At 37.6% G+C, this 21,866-nt stretch overlaps 1 protein-coding gene across 1 annotated transcript; it reads left to right on the forward strand.

The window, feature by feature from the left end:
* The first annotated feature begins 1,519 nt into the window (after window positions 1-1,519).
* rnf128b (ring finger protein 128b) lies at window positions 1,520-21,261 on the forward strand. The gene is made up of 7 exons (XM_039694116.2): window positions 1,520-1,991; window positions 11,265-11,512; window positions 11,678-11,749; window positions 11,838-11,920; window positions 15,359-15,446; window positions 15,539-15,668; window positions 20,086-21,261. The coding sequence occupies exons 1-7, from the start codon at window positions 1,520-1,522 to the stop codon at window positions 20,214-20,216; spliced, it is 1,224 nt and encodes a 407-aa protein (XP_039550050.2). The 3' UTR covers window positions 20,217-21,261.
* The last annotated feature ends 605 nt before the right edge of the window (window positions 21,262-21,866 follow it).

A 21,866-nucleotide genomic window follows, 5' to 3' on the forward strand; every position in this document is an offset into this window, starting at 1 on the left:
ATCAACAATAAAATCTATGGTAATTTAACGACAAGCAGGTGAAAGAGACACTTTTACCCGTTTAGCCCCATAGACTCCCATTATTCTGATCACCTCTAGTGGAATTCTAATGGAACTGCAACCAGGATGATACACAACGGGCCTAATAGGAAGTGCCAAGGTTCTCCGTTAGACGGGCTCTGATACAGTATAACTTTTATATGAGGCACAGGCACACAAAGTGATGTTTTCTGCCACAAGCACATATCTAGGCCAAATTTCGTTCGTTACAAGGCAACATTCTCGGCCACCGTACGTTGTTACTAGGTAACCAACAAAATTGTGCGGATGTTGTGATGGAGAAAGTAAGTTAGAAGAAAGCTTGTCTAACATTTTTAGGCTAGAACATTTAATATATAGCCCATCGTATACATTATTATTGATGCAGTCAAAAACTCTTCAATTACTTTGCAACCAGGCCAGAAGAGTAGTGAAGACCCTTCGGGCGGTCAGAAGGGTGAAGACCCTTCGGGCATCCAGGGCAATGACTCTGGAACAGACACTGGCACTGGCACTGGCTCCGGCTCTGGAACAGACACTGGCTCCAGCTCAGGAACAGGCTCTGGCTCAGGAATAGCCACCAGAACAGCAACGGCCACTAGGACAGACACAAACACAGAAACAGACGCTAACTCCAATTCAGGAACAGACACTGGCTCCGGCTCTGGAACAGGCACTGGCTCTGTAAAAGGCACTGGCTCTGGAACAGGCACTTTCTCCATCTAAAATACTATTGTATTGGAAATCTAAATTAAACATGTTAATAAAACGTACAATGTCAATGACAATATTTTAAGTATAGTAGGGTACAAGTTTTTATTAGACTTTTAGGTGCAATACACGTGAATTTAATCATTATTTAAGTTTTTTATTTACCTGTATGTAAGCAGAACAGTGCAGTGTTAATGTTCAAATTGGGTTTTTACAATGGTTAAAGTGGCTGACAATAATAAATATTTTTATTAAATATTAAAAAATACAAACTGCCTCATTTTTTGAGCTTTGTATAACTGTAGTTGAATAGTTAGGCGGTCCTTGGAGACCTAAATATTTTCTGAAGTGGGCAGTTTTAATAAATTTTCACAAAACACTTCCTTGTAGCCACTGCCTTTCTTTACAGAAGGTTTTAGGGGGGGAAATCCCCTCATGTTTGCTCCCTTTTTTTTTTTTTTTTGTTTTTTTTTTTGTGGCAGAATTAAAAAGAATATTACATAGCCACATTCGGATCACCTGGATAAAATGAAATTCAGGTCAAACACTAAATAAGCTGATGTAAATTAGTTTTACAAATTCAAAAGGGTAAAACTGAACCTGAGTTCCACTGAGGGCTTAAAGTCGCAGCTTAAGAAAATACTTAAGCCTATCCCTTTCAAGTGAATATTATCTTAAGCAATGTCCAAGGTCCACTGTGATAAGAACACCTCCCTTGACGTAAAAAAACATCTTATATTACCACCTAGAAGGCATCTTATTATTATTGATGACCACAGAGCATGCCAAGACACAGGAGTGTTTACCTGACGCAATGAAAGTGAGGCTTAGAGCAATGCATGGACATGGCCATTCATGGATCTGGTTGACAGTATTGGTTTTCCAGTACTGTTTCCAACAAAGTGCTTCCTTTATTTACTGGACTGCCTATGTGGATGTTAAATACTTTGACAGAGGATCTAATGAAACTGTAAGGAGTGTATGTGAGTGTGGTGAGTTCGTAAATCGCTCACCCTTGGAATCAGCTTCTGGACTAATAGTGCTTCCAAATGGGGATCCTTTGGCATGCTCAGGGAACACTACTTTCACCGCAAGTCACCAGCCATGGATTGCCCTGATAAAAAAAGGAAACTGTACCAATTCACAGAAGGTACAGGTTGCCAAGCAAGAAGGAGCCTCTGCTGTAGTTATTTACAATATTGATGGGACAGACAATGCGACTAACCTTAAGGCACATTCAGGTATGACTGTTTCTCTAATTGGCAAATCAAGACAATTCAATTGGTTTCAAAGCAGCTTTATAGAAAATACAAACTGAGCAAGCCAAGGCATATATATATATATGACAAGGAAACAACTTCATAAGAAGTTTGGGGATAGTGGAGGGTAAAATCTAAAAAATGTGCTGACTTCAAAACTGATTTCTTCCTAGACTAAAATTGTATTGCCTAAAACAATCTACTTTAGAATGTCTTTGGAGATATAAAATAAAATATTATAAAAGAAATTACATTGCTTGCATACAAAAAAAAAAAGATACATGTTTGAGTTCATATTAAAACCTGTTCATGATAGATGTTGATAAACAAAATACAAAATGACTAAGTTATAAACCTGCCATTATGCCAGTGATTAATAAAAAAAAAGTTTTTAATGTTAATGCTACTATTAGCCTACATTATTAATATAAGTAAAAATAGTACAACTGTAAAAACTATATTTGTAATTATATAAATGTGTGTGTGTGTGTGATAAAAACAACCCATTCCCACTCCCAAGGTCAAAAAACATTGCATGTGACTATTAAGCCGCAAAAATTACCTCTAGGTGTCTTTGCTTTTAATTGCTTGCTTTATCTTTATAAACAATTGTGTATCTTATGTTTATAATTTTATTGAATATTTTAAGCACATAACCACAACACTACCCTAAACCTAACCACTTTTCAGCAATATGAAACACATAACAGGCAGATAAAAATACAGTTGTTGCAAAAAAGCTGCTTAAAAATGTCTAAATATTGGGTAACACTTTACTTGAAGGGGTGTGCATAAGACTGGCATAACACCTTCATAACCATGACATGACATATTTCATGAATATGAAATAGGGTCATTTGCTCAATAATGACATTTTGAATGCAAATAAGACATTGTTTAAGATGTCTTTGTCATGACATCTTGACATAAACCATAACATCATAACCTGTCAGTGTCTTTGTCATGACAACTTGACATAAAATTAAGTTAAAATGTCATGTGGTTGGTTTTGACATTGGCTGTCATGAAGCCATTATAACTGTGTCATGAATATTTTTCGTAACCTCAACTACAGTGGTACACATTGAATTTGTCATTAAAATATTACAATGGCCTCATAACAGCCAATGTTAAAACCAACCACCTGAAAGTTTAATGTAATGTTAACCAATATTAATCTGCTATGTCATGTTCATGACAGGTTGTGTTGTCTTAGTAATGTCAAGTTGTCATTACAAAGATACTTACAGGTTATGATGTATTGGTTTACATTAAGTTGTCATAAACAGGACATCTCAAACAATGTCATATTTGTCATACAAATGTCATAATTGAGCGAATGACACTTAATGACAGTTGTCATAAACATAAAACTTCCTTCATATTCATAACATGTGTCATGATTATAAAGGTGTCATGTTAGTATTATGCACACCCCTTCAAATAAAGTGTTACCAAATATTGTAATGGAAATGGCTTGGCTTTTATGTAATGTAATGGCTTTTTGCCAATCATGGATTTGTGGACACATTAATGTTTTGTTGAGTTTGTATGTTCTCCCCGTGAAACTTAATCTGTATACATGAAAATTGTGTGCTCTCCATCCACACTAGCATTTTCTGTCCAAACTAATTTTCTTGTCCACGCTTAAATCATCTTACTGCACAAATATAAAATGTAAAAAAAGTTCATTGATCATAGCGAGAGACCAGAGATATAGTTCTCTGGCATGATCATTTTATTAGCAAAATAAAACTCAACATTACTGGTGCGTCCGGGTCACACTCAAATTCGCCATTCCATGTATGGAACATCTAAAGGCACATTTACACGACAAAGATAATGGAAATGTTTTTCCTTTGTGTTTTGAATATAGACAACAACACTGTAAAAATGATCCTGTTCACACAGATCAGTGAAAATGGCTGAAAAAAAGAGCCATCTACATCTAAAGAAATGTAATTAGCCGTCACCAGCATTGGCGCTGGCAAAATGTCTCGACACAACAGAACCCACAATCCAGTTCGGCAACGGAGGATATCAGTCATTTAAAGTAAATGAGAAGCGTTAGCACAGACGCCCTGTGTGAATGCACTGTTACTGCATGACATGGAGGTGATCACCTGCATATTTATTCTAAAAATAATATATTACTCTTATTACAGATAGGAGTAATACATCATTTCATACTGTAAAGGGTCTACTTTTATTTGTGTACACTCACAATTACAACAAATTTGTACTTTTGTAAAATAAAGAAAACAAATAGGATGAGCTTTCTACCAAGCTTTCTCCTTGAACTACAGTGCGTCACATAAATGAACTGAAACTCAGTGTATATGTGCCTCACAGACATGAAAAATATATCGAAGCTTGAAATGTCTACTTTTAAATTAACCAATTTGAGTAAAAAACAAATACTCTCCTATCATATAATCTATATAAAAGGTGCAATGTATCCTTGCTACTTTCAGACACATTCATAATCATAATAATTGTCAGTGCTTTGCAGCATGCCCCCCCCCCCGATTAAGCCAATAATCGACTTATCGCACATTTAAATGTATTTAATTACGTAAATATAATATAATAGTAATTAAATACATTTAAACATGCGATTAGTCGACTAATGGCTTAAATGAAGGACTACTAGTCGACTAGAAAAATCTTTAGTCGGGGGACAACCCATAGACCATACTGATCTTTGATAAGATCACGTTGTTAAACGCAGGATTTAATATCATTGTGGTATCGGTACTTAAAGCTGTTATGAAAGGCTTTGAAATTGTCACTGACTGACACTGACTTTTTATTTGTACAGTACATATATGGCACTGTAAAATTTTATGTTGGGTAGAGATCATAAGAATGTTTTTATGACTCACTCAGAGTTTTCTAAAGTTCATGAGTTCATACTATAAATTCCAGTTCCTTCCCTGAACTGTAAAATCCAATTGTTCAACATATCATATACATTGTTTGATTTTATAGAAATTAGTAATGGATATGGGTTGAACATATAAATCAATCGCAGACGCTTTAAACTTAAGACGTCAAACACTGCTTTTATCCAACAACAAAAATCAATACAAAATAATCCACAAAAGATATTTACAAAAATAAAGATAAAGAAAAAATAACAATAAAAAGGTTGGGTAGCTGTGGAAAGTGCCTGACCAAACCTGTTCTCAACTCTCGATAAGAAAAAACAGGCGTTTCTTCTAACAAAAAATGTGAACTGGAAATAAATCCACTGCTCGTTACTGACAAAAATAACAATGAAGAGCATTAAATATAAATGACCAAAAATCCAAATAAAACTACAATGAAAAACTGGATCACTCCAGAGAAAAGGAGAGAGATCCTGCCATGAGGAAAAAAGAGGAGAGCACGCCATTGAAGCAGTCACTGCTCTCCCGTTGATTGGGAATTCCCTCTCTCAACACCACCTATGGATTCAAAAATGCCACAGCCAGCTGGGCGATCAGAATAACCTCCCTTGTGCTCAAGATAGATCAATAATAATAATTTGTTACATTTATATAATAGTGGAATAGTGACCTTGTTCAGGCTCAGCCAATGATTGAGAAGCAGCCAGTGAGACAGTATCCAGATCCTCTTGAGAAAAGCTAATTGATGGACCGAGGTAGGCATACACATAATAAATGCATACATTACTGTCATCACCTCCTTTTCTGGAGGCTGGAACATCACCCACTAGTTAAGCTGAGAGATTTTGGACTGTACTTGCTTAGCCTCTTACGTCAAACACTGCTTTTATCCAACAACAAAAATCAGCACACAATAATCCACAAAAGATATTTACAAAAATATATAAAAAAAATAAAGACAAAGAAAAAATAACAATAAAAACTTGTAAGAGGACCACAATGTAAATAAGTCCTGGACTTTATTGTGTTTTAATCCTAGATTATATTTCGATGCCTTTTATTTTTATGTTTAAGGCTTTCTTGATATAATTAAATAAAAAAAAACAAAACCAAAAACCAAGCCACCTGGTGGGCTAGAAGAGCCGAAGAAGCATTCCTTCCTGCTCAGTCCTCAGTCCTTCCTGTTAATTGCTTGCTGTTGTGCGGCTGAGCTGAGAAAACAGTTTGAGGGGAAACACCCCGAAATTCAAGGTCCAATCCTATAAGTCAGTTTTTTCTCAACAAGCACAAGATTCAGGACAAGATTCTGTTAGAGCCTCCTGGATGTGGTCAAAACAGGTAGAACATTGGGTGTTGGAATCAATCATGTTCATGGGCCCAGAGCAGACAGAATAGTATTAATAATAAACCGTGGCCCTGTTCAGCCAAGGGGGTAAACAGTATTTAATGGAGACGTTTAGCTAACAAGCACTTCATCAGTCACCAAACACTCTGGAAACCAATTAGTGCTCTTAGACTTAAACATATTAAAGACAGTAGAACATGGTTCCTTAAATCCAGCCCTAGATAGCCACTGTCCTGTAGAGTTTAATTCTGACTCTAATCAAACTCTCCTATCTGCAATTTTCTTGTAACTCTGAAGACATTTGCTGCGTCCCAATTCGCTTACTTATACTACGCCCTAAAAGTATGTACTCTTTTTGTGAGGAAAAAGTACATACTTTTGAGTGTGTAGCAAAAGAGTAGGCAAGCTTTGGGAGGTACTATCACGTCATCTTTGACGGACAGCTCTGTCGCGTGCTGCATTGTATCCTGTCACCGTAAACTGCCCTGTCAATCATCTTGTCACAGTTAAAATCCTCCATTCTATCTAATTTTATTTCCTACCGTTTCGGAGAGCACGTTCATCTGCCAGTTGTGGGTCTTTCATGCTCTCCTCGTGTGTTTGCAATTTGAATATAATGATGCATTTTAAACGTAATGGCTAAACATGTCTTTATAAAAGTTCACAATGCTGCTGCAAATGCAGTATAATGTGGACAACATTAAATAAATTCATTTTCGTCAGGTTAGATACTGATAATTAATCACTCAAAGCTCTTTATCTAAACCTCTCTACAAAACCGCGGGGACTCGCGCGTCCTCCGTATCGACTACGTGTCTGTAGTTTTTTAACACTTTTTACTCGTGTTTGTAGTTCTAACCGAATCCTCGTCCAACGCGCAATGGTTTGTGGGCAATATCAGCCGTTAGAGTGTGCATCGATCTACACTTCGGATTCTGACCGGAAAAAGTAGACCATCCGGGTATCTTTGAAACACTCATTTCAACATACTACGATTTGGGACGTACTAATTCTATTTTCGAATACTATTTAGGATGGATAGTATGCGAATTGGGACGCAGGGGTAGATTAGCTTGTTGATTAGGGTTTGAACTAAACTCTGCAGGGTAGTGGCCCTCTAGGACTGGATTTGAGGAACCCTGCAGTAGAATGATTACCAGAAACCTGGTTAACCAATGAGCTCTATACTACTCACCTGCATATCACTGGAGATCCTTTTGAGAACCTTGGATAACCAATGGGCCCTCGAGTCTTATAAAACCCTTACTTGAACCCCTGTTGGGATCGCTTACAAACCAAGTGACATGTTCATTCAAAAGTTAAGCTTTAAAGTTTTAAAGGTGTTAAGACACAAATATAGAAGGGGGCTAATACCAGCCCAAACTGTGCACAGTCATATGAGATCTCGCCACGAGAAAGTTAAAGAGACATACCATGATGTAAAGGACTCTGCTATGTCATTGGTCAAGGTCATGTGTGACTGAATCAATATGGGATTCTCTTATCATACATGAGTTTATGAACCTTTTCCACTTTTTATGTTTATCCGTCTTTGGCAGTCTGGAACTATGGAATAGAACTCCATTCTGGGGAAGAACATTGTTTTGGTTGTGCTTCAGCTCTGCGTGACTGTGTGGATTAATATTATCCACACATTATACATTATATTATACATTATAACATTATAATATTATATTATTAATATTTATGTTCATAAAACATTCTAGACTTAAGAGATATAACCAGTTCAGATGGAAATAATTTCAAGTTGACTGGCAGAAGACGTTACTGTAGCTATTGGTCTACCCATTAAAGCTGCCGTCGGCAACATTTTTTTTGCTCATATTCAGTGAAATCGACACTATAATCCGACAGAAAAACATAAATAAAGTGGTTTTAGAAAAAACCCGAGCTTCTAACTCCATCTGGAGAGTGTTTTTTGTTTTGCAAAAATCCACCGCTCCCGGATCATCGGGTGCAATCAGCACAGGGGGGTGTGAGATCTGACTGTAGATCGCACGGTACAATCACATGAAAATGCCTGAAGTTCGCACAGTAAGGAAGAGTGATGGCGGAACACTAACAAACCAAGTAAGCTCATTTAGAGTATAAATGACGTTAGCAATTGCAATATATTGGTAGATTAGCCAGGGCAGCATACTTTATAATCCATGGTGTTGATGGATGCTGATGAGACGGTCGCGTTCACAGATAACCTGGTGCACACGCACTCGAGCACGAACTCTATGGGAGGGTATTCGTTGATTGTGGGGGAGGGGCATGAGAGATGTAAACATTCAAAATTTTGCCTAACGCCGCCTTCACACTGGCAGTTTAAATCAGCTCCGTAATACGCAATACATTCCCAACGGACGTCGTACTACACAGTGAAAAGCGTTGGACGCGGGTAGAACAAAAATGGCGGAGAGATTAAAAGTTGATTCTGTCAGTTCTGTATGATCTCTCTGATGAGGGTTATGCTGCGTGAGGAAAGTTGCTGAGGACGTTGACATGTCAGGTCGGCTAAAAAATGTGATAGTGGTCAATAGTTCAATGTCTACCTTCAATTTAATTGTATTAACTTCCCTTATAAACGTTAGAAAGTCATGAAAATAAAAAATGACATGACAACTTATCATTATAAAATCATTATTTATTTTATTAAAAGTTAATAATTCAGGTTTGTTTATCAGTACCATAGCAACGGTCAACTTCCGCTGGAATTGTCGGATAGGAACCGTCCGTAGATTTTCACACGAGTTCAAATTTTTCAACGCATCCAGATGACCAACGGACACGATTTTCTTCGGACCGCACTCGGTCGGACCCGTTTCGGACCCATTCGCATGCGGTCTGCGAATCTCCATAGGAAATGAATGACTTCCGGTCGTTTCACAGCCGCATCGGAGCTGATTTCAACTGCCAGTGTGAAGGCGGCGTAAGTCCACTCAATCTGCCAGACTTGTCGACTGCAGCTTTAAAGGGTAACTAAACCCCTGGTCAGAGCCTGACTCCACCCACTAGCAATATTTGAAAAATGCTGAAAAAATGGGCAGACCCCAGCGGGGCTAGGGGGCGTGCACCTGAGACCCGCCGTGAGTGACAGCTGCTGTCAGACTCTAAAATAGAGCGAGACTAGTCTGGAGTGACTCAATAGCTGCCTTTGCAACAGAGCGGCCATTTGAAGTCGAGGACTTTTCTCCCTCACCTTCACCTGAAGTGGATGAGGGTGAATTGTATGTATACACAGGGCCAAATCCATTCGAGCTGCTGGCTCAAACTGCGGTCTTAACTCCCGCATCGCGACCGGCATCTGATGAGTTATGTCGTCGAGTTGATCTCAATAGCGCACGCTATTGATATTATGCCGCTATATGAAAAAATCCAGCAAAATGCACCGGCTCGTTTGTCGACCCTAGAGGATTAACTTTATCCTAACCATAAATTGTGATTAAAATATCCATGATCACTCACATCAAGACGCCGCTGCGGTGGAGGAGTCCATGCAGGACGAGCAGTGTTTGGCACTGCGTGTGGAGAAGCCCATGTCCACCTCCGTTACTATCCTGATCACTGTACTAAACACTGATAAATCTATGCTAACTTGAAGCTATCCTAACTGTACTATGCTACTAGCTACACAAAATAATCTAAATTATCTATATAATGCTATGCTAAATAGATGCAACAATACTCTATCCTGGTCGTTTTCAAAAATAATCTAAATAACTATATAAATGCTATGCTAACTAGATGCTATTATATGCTATAGTATCCTGATCATTTTCAATATTCATAAATCCAACTCCTGACTCGCTACAGCAGTTTTGACGGAACCAGATGCTTTTATACCAGGGGCTGCCAAGGGCGTGGTGAGCTCGCACCAAGGGTGTGACAGAGTGCGTCTGAGAGTTCGCTACGTCAGCAAGTACCCCTACTGCAGGAGCTTTCCGTTTAACCTGAAGAGGGCGGCACTCAGACGTTTTTACACCATATATTTGAAAATCAAAACACTTTATACTCAATTGTCAAAAAATGTACTCGAATCAATGAACAGCATTTATGAAGCTCCATTCTTACAGATCATTAACTAAAAAAAGTTGTTTTGGTGTTTAGTTACCCTTTAATAGACAATGTACTTCTTTGAAAATAAATATCAGCACAGCATTAACACAACCCATAAGGAAATTACGCTTCAAAATAGTTAATGCTTTACAATGAATACTTTAATAGAGTCAAGTTAGTAGAGCTCGCATCAGCTGACACTCAGCTGATGCACGTCTACCTATAGAAATATGACACCTATCACTGTATACATATATTGCTTTTGGACTTCTTTGGACCTTTGCCACAGGTCTTCACTTCATTGTCCGGTATTGTTTGTGTTTAACACGCGCGTCGCACCTGTTAACCTGTTCCTGAGTTTTGGTTTATTAAAGAAAGTGTTATTTCTACTTTGATCTCCATCATCCTTCCTACGACCTGTGGCATATATAAGCTCCTTCAGTATTATCAGCAGCTATCGCGTTTCTCAGGAGCTAATTACCCTCCTCCATCCCTAGCTCCTCCTCTCGCCAGTCCGTTTGGCATTCGGAACCCCTTTGAATCAGAATGAATTCTCGAATTATGTTGTACTTTAAAATCTTAAATAATGATATACAGTGCCAAAGTCATAGAAATAGTACATTTTTCTCAATAGAAATGTTTAAGACTACATTTGTATCTTTCGTTTAATGCCATTAGTTGTTATTAAAACCAGAAATTTAAAAAAAATCTTCTGACTGACTCTTTATTCAAATACTCTTGACAGTAGAATTTTAAGGAAAGATGTTTTACAACAAGGTTGATTTCAAAGATTTTATACTTTGTGCAATACTTTGCAATATGGCATTGCTGCAATCCAACTGATGGAAATTTGTCCAAGCGATATTCCCTGTAATCCAGACATATTTTGGGATGCTATGCTGTTGATCTCAAAAATAACCAGTCATGGTTAATGTTAGTGTTTTATTTCCACAGATGCTGATGACATAGTTGCCATAATGATTGGCAATATTCTAGGCACAGGAATCACTAACCTGATCAAGAATGGCTCAGACGTCTATATGGCAATTACTGCAGCCAATGTATATGGCCTGTGGCTCAATGCTACATGGGTATATGCACTGTCTTTCACCTTCATTGGAATAACAGCCATCACTTTGTTCTACTTCGCTTTCCTGTTTACTAAACGCATGTACATAAACCGACAACTTCGTATGCAACAGGTAAAGTATTCAAGTTAAGGTTCACTGTAGGAGTCAAATCTACTCAAATATTTAGGATATTTAATATAAAATACGCAGATATATTCCAGATATTCTAAAATCTCTTAAGGCTTTTTTTTTTTAATTATTGCTAATAATTCTGCTCTGTCATCCATTTCTGTGCAGAGGGAGATGAAAAAAGTGACCGAAAAAGCAATAGCAAAGTTACAAGTGCGGACTCTGCGGACAGGTGACCCGGTATTGGCCCATTGCTAAATCCTAAAATAAGCATTTCAGAAGCATTTAAACTGCAGTGAGTAAAAGAATCTTGCCTGTGTGTCTGTAGGAGGTGGGATCAGAGGACACGAGCTGTGTGGTGTGCACTGACTCATTCACACATAACGAACAGGTCACAGTTCTGCCCTGCAGGTGCAGTATGAGGAAATCCACTTATGATTTTAGTTCAACATTACAGACGTTTCTAAATTTAGAATAGTGTAACTATAGTATGTTAATTTCGATGCATTGGACTATTTTAAAAGTTTTTATTCATCCTTATTTATTTTATTTATTGTAACTTCCTTATCTTAGACCATTGAATATTATATCAAGCAAAGATTCTGTTCAATGAAAGGTCTGAGCACATACAAAGCATATTTTAGAGAAGACATAATGTAGCAAAACATAAAATATATTGTCATATTAAAGAGGTATAAGTATAATTTTTTGGAGGTTCATTCTGAGAAAACAGTAGAACATAACATTAAAGGGTTAGTTCACCCAAAAATGAAAAGGATGTCATTAATGACTCTCCCTCATGTCGTTTCAAGCCCGTAAGACCTCTGTTAATCTTCAGAACACAGTTTAAGATATTTTAGATTTAGTCTGAGAGTTTTTTGTCCCTCCATTGGAAATGTATGTACGGTATACTGTCCTTGTCCAGAAAGGAAATAAAGACATCATCAAAGTAGTCCGTGTGACACCAGTGGGTTAGTTACAATGTTTTGAAGCATCGAAAATACATTTTGGTCCAAAAATAACAAAAAACTACGATTTTAATCAGCATTGTATTGTCTTCCAATTTTTTTGTCAAGCCGCTTTCACCAGTCCGCAGTGACGCTGATGATGTAAGACGCTGCTGACGTGTTATCTGGTGTGTCCGTGTATTCGGGTTCAAATAAATATGGCTGGGCAAAAAAATCTTCCTCTGTGTGGAAATCTTTAGACACACTGTTAGACCTTACCAGGTTTTTTACAGTAAAATACTGGCAACAGGCCAAATTCTGACACTATCATACCATTTTCCATTAAAACAGTTATATATCGTAGAAAACAAAACTAGCCTACAGGAATATACTGTGAATTAACAGCTCTCAAAGTCAACACTCAGAGACTGTGTTCCTAATCACACCCTATACCCTCATTCACTATTCCCTACATTAGTTCACTAATATAGTCCACTTGAATGAAAAGAAGTGAGTAAATTGAGACACTGATGAACACCTGATAAGCAGAATCACTGAAGGACAGAGAAACAAGAACTGAAAAAGAGAAACACAAGATCTACAACTGACTTCCAGACACACAGAGTGTGAAAACAGTTTACAAACCAGTTTAACATTATTTATTTCATACATGTACAAAAGTTATTGTTGAGAATTAACAGAGATTTAATTAATAATAAAGTTTTTTGTCACCATAATGGAGATCAGTATTTGCTTTAGTAGGCCTCTTATCCCTGGACTTGAGACATTTATCTCACTCTGACTGCTGTAACAGTGAGTTTTAAAACACATTTGTTGTAGCTAGAAAAAGTCAAGAGGAAGTTGATCTGGTGTTATTGGCTTCTGTGATGATGTCATGATCATTCTGGATATGTCTGATTTTCAGATCTTTCCTGTTTATACTCTTTGAATAAATGGGTATTTAATATGAAATATACATTAAGTTATGATTATAAAATAAATCTGTGAATCTACAACATGAAATCAATATGTTGGTTAATCATGTCTTCTGAATAATATTCTAATCATATAAAACATTTAAATAATATCCTGCTAAACTCAGACACACACAGACATCAACAATTATAATATTCATCTCAACAACGGTAACATTCAAAATTTTCCTGCAGCAGTGCATGCTGGGTTCCAGGATTTTATAAAACTCCCAGCATGCACTGCTGCATGAATAAAAAAAAATTGCCACCATTATTGAGATTAATGTGCTAAATTTTGATATATTGGTGTTTCAACAACACTGTAGCGCTGTTTTGGTTTATGTATGATATGTTAAAAACAAATAGTCGTAATTAATTGCTGTGGTTTCAAGGTGGTGGTAATGTAACACTTTTGGTTGAGGTTTAAACTCTGAATGAGTAAAAATGAATTATTTAGTAAATGAACAGACCATATGATGATTGTCATGTTTTGACAAATCATTACTAAACTGTGTGTCTGCACAAGTGTGACTTGCTTAAACACAGCGTCTAAAGAAAATCTCGTGTTACAGCGTCAGCATACCAACTAAAGCAAACACTGATCTCTATGATGGTAACTTCAAACCAAACATTTTTAATTAAACATCTCAACAACATCTTCTATAGATGTATGACAGAAATAAAGCCATACTGGTTAATAATAAGTGTAATAATGTGTAATGGCTGAAGTCAGTTGTAGTTCTTGTGTTTCTCTATTTTCTGTTCTTGATGTTCCTCTTTCCTTCAGTGATTCTGCTTGTTAACAGCAGGTGTTCATGCTCAACAATCTCTTACATATTCCCTTAATTATCTCACTGCATCAATGTTAATTTTTACTCTTTGTAGTGTGGATTTTCCTGTGGGGTAGAAAGGGTTAACAGTGTAAGATAAAAAGACACTCCCACAAAATGTATTTTACCAGTAATAAACTGTAAGTTATGAAACTAATGACACTGTTGCCAGTAGTTTACTGTAAAATCTTGGTTTTTGGGTAACCATTGTGCTGAAGAGTAGAGCCTGAGCTTCAGTCCAGGAGAAGATCTACAAACATTGATGATACGCTGCATGTTGCTTTATTTAAAAGGCACTGTCTGTGTCAGTCGCAGAATCCGGTGGAAATCTCTTTATTTACAAAAGTAAATTTTTATTCTTTCTAATTAAATAAGTTCACAATAATACCTTGCTCACATTATTAATGCATTATATTTAGTTGATTCTTTTAAGTTTGTTTCTGCAAGTTAAGTTAGTTAACTCGAGTTTTAGCACTAAAGTTTTTGCACTAAAACTAATAAGTTGTATTTTTTTTTTTTAGTTAACTCGAGTTTTAGTGGATTTCTACAGTAAATAACTGGCAACAGTGTTGCCAGTATTTTACTGTAAAAAAACCTGGTAAGGTCTAACAGTGCATGTTTGCGAAAATTGTTTTATTTACAGCATGCATGCATCTCCCTCCGACTGTAAACGAAGCTCGGGCGCGCCAGATAACACATCATCAGCGTCTTATCAGCGTCACTGAACACGGAATTGACAACAGAACCGGAAGAGAATTAAATAAATTGAATAAAGTCATAGTTTTTGTTATTTTTGGACCAAAATGTATTTTCAATGCTTCAAAAAATTCTAACTAACCCACTGATGTCACGTGGACTACTTTGATGATGTCTTTATTTCCTCTCAGGACAAGGACAGTATACCGTACATACATTTTCAAAGGAGGGACAGAAAAATCTCTGAATAAATCAAAAATATCTTAAACTGTGCTCCGAAGATGAACGGAGTTCTTTTTTGGGTGAACTAACTCTTTAAGAAATACACACTTAACATAGTTATTTAAATTTTTTGTATATATGAAAGAAATGCCTAATATGAAATACATTCTGTTTTTACAGACATTTATACCATAAGAAATGCATTGAGCCATGGCTCCTGGAACACCCGACCTGTCCCATGTGCAAATATAATATCCTCAAATCCAAGGTCGGTTTGCCAATACACACAGAACCATCTTTATTCAGACAGATGATGTTGCATTGTCTAACATGAGATTTTTTATTGCTTTATGTGTTTAGATTGATGAGGAGATAGATGAGCAGCCCTCATCATCACCATCAAACAACTCATTCTGTTTAGTTACAGTAATGACAGTCACATCAGCAGACCAACACAACACATTAGACTCAAACATTCAAACTGCAGAAAGTGAGTAAAAGCTACCGCAAAAACATTTGCTGTCCTTTAAATTGTGTTCCTCCATGATGTAGGTGTTAGACATAAACAAATCCTTCGCTAAGCCACGCCCGAAAACCGCCACTGGCCAATCATGTCTTAGCAACCGTAACTATGCGCGGGAGGTCTGGCAAGCTTTCGAACGAGGGAACATGCTGAAGCATTGTGCGTATGGATTGTGCAAATCTGATACCGGTATACTAAAAGTTTGGACGGGGGAGAGGAGTTGTTTTCCTTCCAGAAAATCTAAAAGCCATGGGGAGAAATGATTGGCGTGATCTAGCATCTATGTGCGAGACCCATTCTGGTAAATGTCGACATGCTTAACAAAAACACCTATTCTATTGCTTGGAAATATTGACGGTTCTTTGGTCATAATGATACAACGTAAAATAAGACGATTAAAGAGACAAGACAAAGGCTCACTGACATAGGCTACTTTAAAATATATTTCAGTATTTTGTTAATCGAGAGTCCTACTAACGTTACCCCTAACTTAACCCAATCCGATCGCGGCTCTCCCGGTATTAGTGTTATTTCACAAGATTTATTGATAAGCTGTTTGATTTATAATTATTACGATTATTTTCACATACCCTGCTGTGTATGAACATAGCTGTTCCTCAATTTGTGTTTCCCATTTGAACGGTCAGCGTATGAGGCGCTGCTGCTTGCGCTGGGACTATAACGTTAGGCTTTAACTTCAATTTTTAAGAGATTATTCTCTAATCGGTTGCATATAATGTCGTGAATATATCCCTCGAATGCATACTGTAGTCCATTTTGTCTTGCTCTCTCAGATATTTCACTTGTTCGCCGAAAATTACCAATTATCTCATTGGGAATGTCTGACACCGGGTGCATCCACACTATAATAGATGGGCCAGCCGCGAAAGCTTGACAGGCGTAGCAACAGTAACTACGTAGGGCGGGGCTTAGCGAAGGGTCAATTACGGTTCCTATTTCTGCGACGTCGCGGCTGACAGAATGAAGAAATTACACTGGTGGTTATGAGTATACATTATTTATTTTTAGTTAAAAATAGGTCACTGCGCCACAACATGCGAAAACGGATAATTTACCTCAGATTTTGAAAGCATGTAGCGTTCAAAATGAATTCTATGCAAACATGCAACTGTACTTCATAAAAAATTAGTCAATGAGTATATTTTGTTAATGTTTTGATTTTTAATAATGTTATTTCTTGATTTGATTATGTCCTTACCCATTTCCAATGCGAGTGCGGGCCAACAGTGCGCTTTCACAGAGAGACTCCGCTCACACGCTGTTGAATGTGTGGCATCTAACAGTCGCGTCGCGTTTACGCCGCCTTCACACTGGCAGTTGAAATCAGCTCCGTAATACGCAATACGTTCCCAACGGACGTCGTACTACACAGTGAAAAGCGTCGGACGCGGGTAGAACAAAAATGGCGGAGAGATTAAAGTTTGATTCTATCAGTTCTGTATGATCTCTCTGATTAGGGTTATGTTGCGTGAGGAAAGTTGCTCAGGACGTTGACATGTCAGGTCGGCTAAAAAATGTGATATAGTGGTCAATAGTTCAATGTCTACCTTCAGTTTAATTGTATTAACTGCCCTTATAAACGTTAGAAAGTCATGAAAATAAAAAATGACATCACAACTTATCGTTATAAAATCAATATTAATTTTATTAAAAGTTATTAATTCAGGTTTGTTTATCAGTACCATAGCAACGGTCAACTTCCGCTGGAATTGTCGGATAGGAACCGTCCGTAGCTTTTCGCAAGAGTTCAAATTTTTGAACGCATCCGGATGACCAACGGACACGATTTTCTTCGCACCGCACTCGGTCGGACCCGTTTCGGACCCATTCGCATGCGGTCTGCGAATCTCCATAGGAAATGAATGACTTCCGGTCGTTTCGCAGCCGCATCGGAGCTGATTTCAACTGCCCTCTAAGTCCGTCAAAGATATTTCTCATCTTCTTATCTGATGTTATCTAAGCCTATGTGCACTAGCCCCTGTGCAAAAGGAGTAAACATACTTCTTATCACTGTATAATCTCAGGAAAACTGTTTCATTCCCAGCTGCCTGAAAAAGAGTGCCCAGATCTCTTCGTCTAGCATTGCACAGTCATTTGTGCCACGGAGCGAGATACTGTTAGGGATCAATCAGTAATCATTAATCATTATAGCAAAAAGTGTATGGGAAGCAAACAACTTGGTCACTGGGTCAAAGCTCCATCGGGTGTCTATTGTACATGAAATAGCATACGACCCCATACTGGGAAGTGACAGCAAAAAGATTACAATCGCCAATAACCTTTTATCGTTCCCCTGACATAATGCAATGGCTGGGGATGGATGTAAACTAAACCTGTTTATGTACTCTTTATTTGTGAAGACACAGTGATATCATCCATCATTCATTTTAGAAGAAAAGATTTTTTAACTGAACCAACAGAGACCCCTGTCTTTTAATATTTTTCTTTTTAAGGGAATAAAAATGCTGCTTTCCCTTACACTCTTTCTCTCTTTTTAAACAACCTCTTGAACCCCAACACCCAGAAAGGGGTGGGGAGGGGAAAAAGAAAAAGAGGTTAAGAAAAAGGCTGAAAAGGACTCTCAGCATTTAGACCTCTCTTTCTTCTTAGAGTCGATTATCTGTCCTTACTTGTTCTTGAGCAAGGTTGCCACCTGGATCCTGACCTCTCTAAGGTGGAGCTGTAGCGGCCACACTCACTTTCTGCTCCTGTCACCAACTGGACCCAGCGACAGGCTAAGAAGGGGGAACTTAAGGACATTGCCTGTGGCGGGGAAAGTACAGTAGCACTTGAACGCTGACAACTTAACCCTCGCCTCCCTAAATATCCGGACCACATTCTTAACAGCGGTGCCAAAAAATTTGGAAGACGCAACCGGGGCATCAGGGAGGAATGATCTCTCCTTCTCCTTTAGCCCCGATAGGTTAAGCTATAAATGTTAATATATGAGACAAAAGCATGAAGCGAGCAGCCAGTGGCATAGCGGGTAGAAATTGTCACGTGTAGTAATTCCCTGTATGCGGTTGATGATGAGGAGGCTGGCTCATATAATAAATTCGCCTCAACTCCCATTATGTCTAATTTCTCTGAACTAGAGCGGCCATGCATCATACTCTCCACCAAACCATAAGCCAGAGAGCAGGCATTAGGATTCGGCACAAGAGCCTCAAAACTGCTGACAGAGGATTGGGAAAGGGAATCTGTGAGCCCCACTTGCTAAATACTGCACTGCCTCGACAGCAGTGGGTCCTGCTCCCTTTCCCCGTTAATACAGCCAGTCGCGAACGAAGCTACCTCAACATCTGACCATGCATGCTCTGTTCTTAGACATATCACATACAAATCATGCATGTCGTTTGGTGTGATATATCTCTCACATGCGGGCACACATTTTTCAACGCATTCTCACCCCAAGGCGTCACCTTTGACCATGCTTCAAAATTTAATGTTTTAGGCGCCCTTTAGCGTCACTTACATGACGCGATCCTACGGCGTCATCTAACTGACGCTAAAGGAAAGCGTCAGTTAGAGGACGCGGTTAGGTTTAGGTGTGGGGTGGGGGTAGGGTACACGCGATCCTAGGGCGTCATCTAACTGACGCTAAAGGGCACCTAAAGCGTCAGATATTGAAGCATGTCCAAATGCTTCCCAAGGCGTCAGTTAAGTGACGCCTTGGGGGTGAGAATGGGCTGCATTTTTAAAACCTGCGTTCATTCATTTTGTTTCCTTTCTTTTTCTTTGAGATACACACACAAACAATTGGATTCCTGAAGATTAAGAGGCTGATGACGTGTTCTCTGGCACCCCTTAGTGATGCTATCGTCCAGCTCAGTTTAGTTCTCATCAAATAGTGCAGTGTTCTAATCTTAACTTTGACCCCTGGTTTCACAGATGAGGCTTGAGAGACTAAAATGCATGTTTGAGCTGTTTTAACTGAAAGCATCTTGCCATTGTTTATAAAAGCTACTTAAATGTCCTAATCGAAATTTTAAATCTTAAATTTTCCAATCCAATATCTACATCTCATCTACTCAGCTGGAGACTCAGCAACACTTTCTATTGAGTACTGATGCTTGAAACCAAAGGAGCATGATACCAAACAGTAACCAAATATAGAAAAAGACAATAAAATTAGAAATCCAAATTCCAGAGAAACACACAATTAAGCAGCAACACTAAAAAAAATATTGTAAAGGTGATATACCGATTCAGAATAATGAATAAAATTAAACACAATAAATGAATACATAAATTCAACAGTAACCTATGCCCTTTGTCATTATCAATGTCATGCTGGAATAATCTGTATACAGTATATGGTGTAAACTGATGGCTCATAGTTATTGATTTTTCTTTATGACAGCAGATCTTGGACATTCTTCAGACCGTGTGTATTATGACCCGGATATCCAGACACAATACATTTATGAGAACCAAGCATTTGAAGAAGAACCAGAGATAATGACGCAGCAGGATGTCAACAGCCAAGATTAATAAAGTATAACATTTTTTTTTTTTTAAAGTTTGAATATCACAAACAGCCAAAATACTGTGTGAAATGTGTCAAAAAGAATGACATATAAAAAAGAAGATGGGATTCTCAAATTTTGACAGACTATTTATTAATAACTGAGCACTGTTTAATTAATGTAAAATTTAATGACTTTTAAGAAGAGACAGGTAAGAGAGTATAAAAACAAAAACATAAAAAGGTATTTATTTCTGTGACAGCTTGTATACCTGTCATGAGCTCAATAAAGCTTGTTCACACACACATACACACACACACACACACACACACACACACACACACTCAAATAAATGTAAATTTAATTTGTAAAGTAAAGTAAATTTGACAATAGGATAAAAATGACAATTTCTTTTTTTTTCTTCATAAATATACTTTGAGCTCTTTCTCCCACACACAAAAAGATGTATAGAGAAAAAATGCTTCAGTGCTGCCCCATGACTGAAAAGCTACGTGACTATGGAAGGCCAAATTATCTTTTGATGTTCTCAGTATAGTCAGTAATGTTTACTAGTAAACATTCCAATTAGAGATCTCTGTAATTAAAATTTTACAAGCAAAATCCAGTTTTGCTGGTAACGCTTTACAAGTAATTCAAGTAACATAATTAGATTACTTTTTGAGCAGGTTGTTCATTGTTGATTTAGATTTTCTTCCATTGAGATGAGTTGACCTTGGATGATCGAACAGTGATCCACCATATTTGCACAGATGTCATAGTACTGTACATCACCCTATGGAGTGTATTTCAACTTGTTGATGCATCATGAGGTTATGAATACAGATAAGATATCACCACACACTGAACACTTTGGAAAGATGGGTGACAGTACTGAACTCATTTGATTGCTGATTGTATTCTTTCTGTTGTTGATCGCATGCATACCCTGATTTAATCTTTTATTGTACAATTGTTTTCTTTCATCATGCATGGTGTAGGTTGCTGTTTGAAACCTATACCTAGATGATGCCATTCATTATTGATAATAAAAAAGTATGATGATTATGTGACGATTGAGTGGAGAAGTATTATTGTTACTGAAAGTAAAAATGTTTGTAATATGTTGTAATATAATCTAATTATAGGTTAGGCCATGTAGTGGTATTTAGTCGAACTAAGAATAATACGGCATTGTTACATGCAGAGGAACGAAGGCAAAGGTGAGGATCTACATGCAGGAATTTTAATGAAATAATAACAGAATAAAACAGAAAAAAGGAACAAAACTATGAGGAACGAAAGCAACCATAACATGTACAACAACTTAAAAAGTAACAAGTGAAACACAAGGGCTATAAATACACAGACAAACAGGCTAAACAAGGTAACAAGGGGGCAGGGCTAATCAGAAAAACCTGGGGAGACTAATCAACAAAACGGGAAACAGCTGAACATGAAACGACAGGGAACCACAAACATGAATCGTGACTAGGCATGTGCCGGTATCAAATTTTCATGCTGCGGTTAATTGATGAGCTTTTATCACGGTATACGGTATTATCACGATATTTTAATGAAATTATATTTTAATGTTTAAGAAAAACAGATGCATTGTGAGTCTCTAAAAAAACCTCAACTTGTATCACAATGTGTAATTGTGATTTTCGAAACATAT

The sequence above is a fragment of the Pimephales promelas genome, chromosome 9, assembly GCF_988280905.1.
Source record: "Pimephales promelas chromosome 9, fPimPro1.hap1.1, whole genome shotgun sequence".
Classification (NCBI taxonomy): Eukaryota; Metazoa; Chordata; class Actinopteri; order Cypriniformes; family Leuciscidae; genus Pimephales; species Pimephales promelas.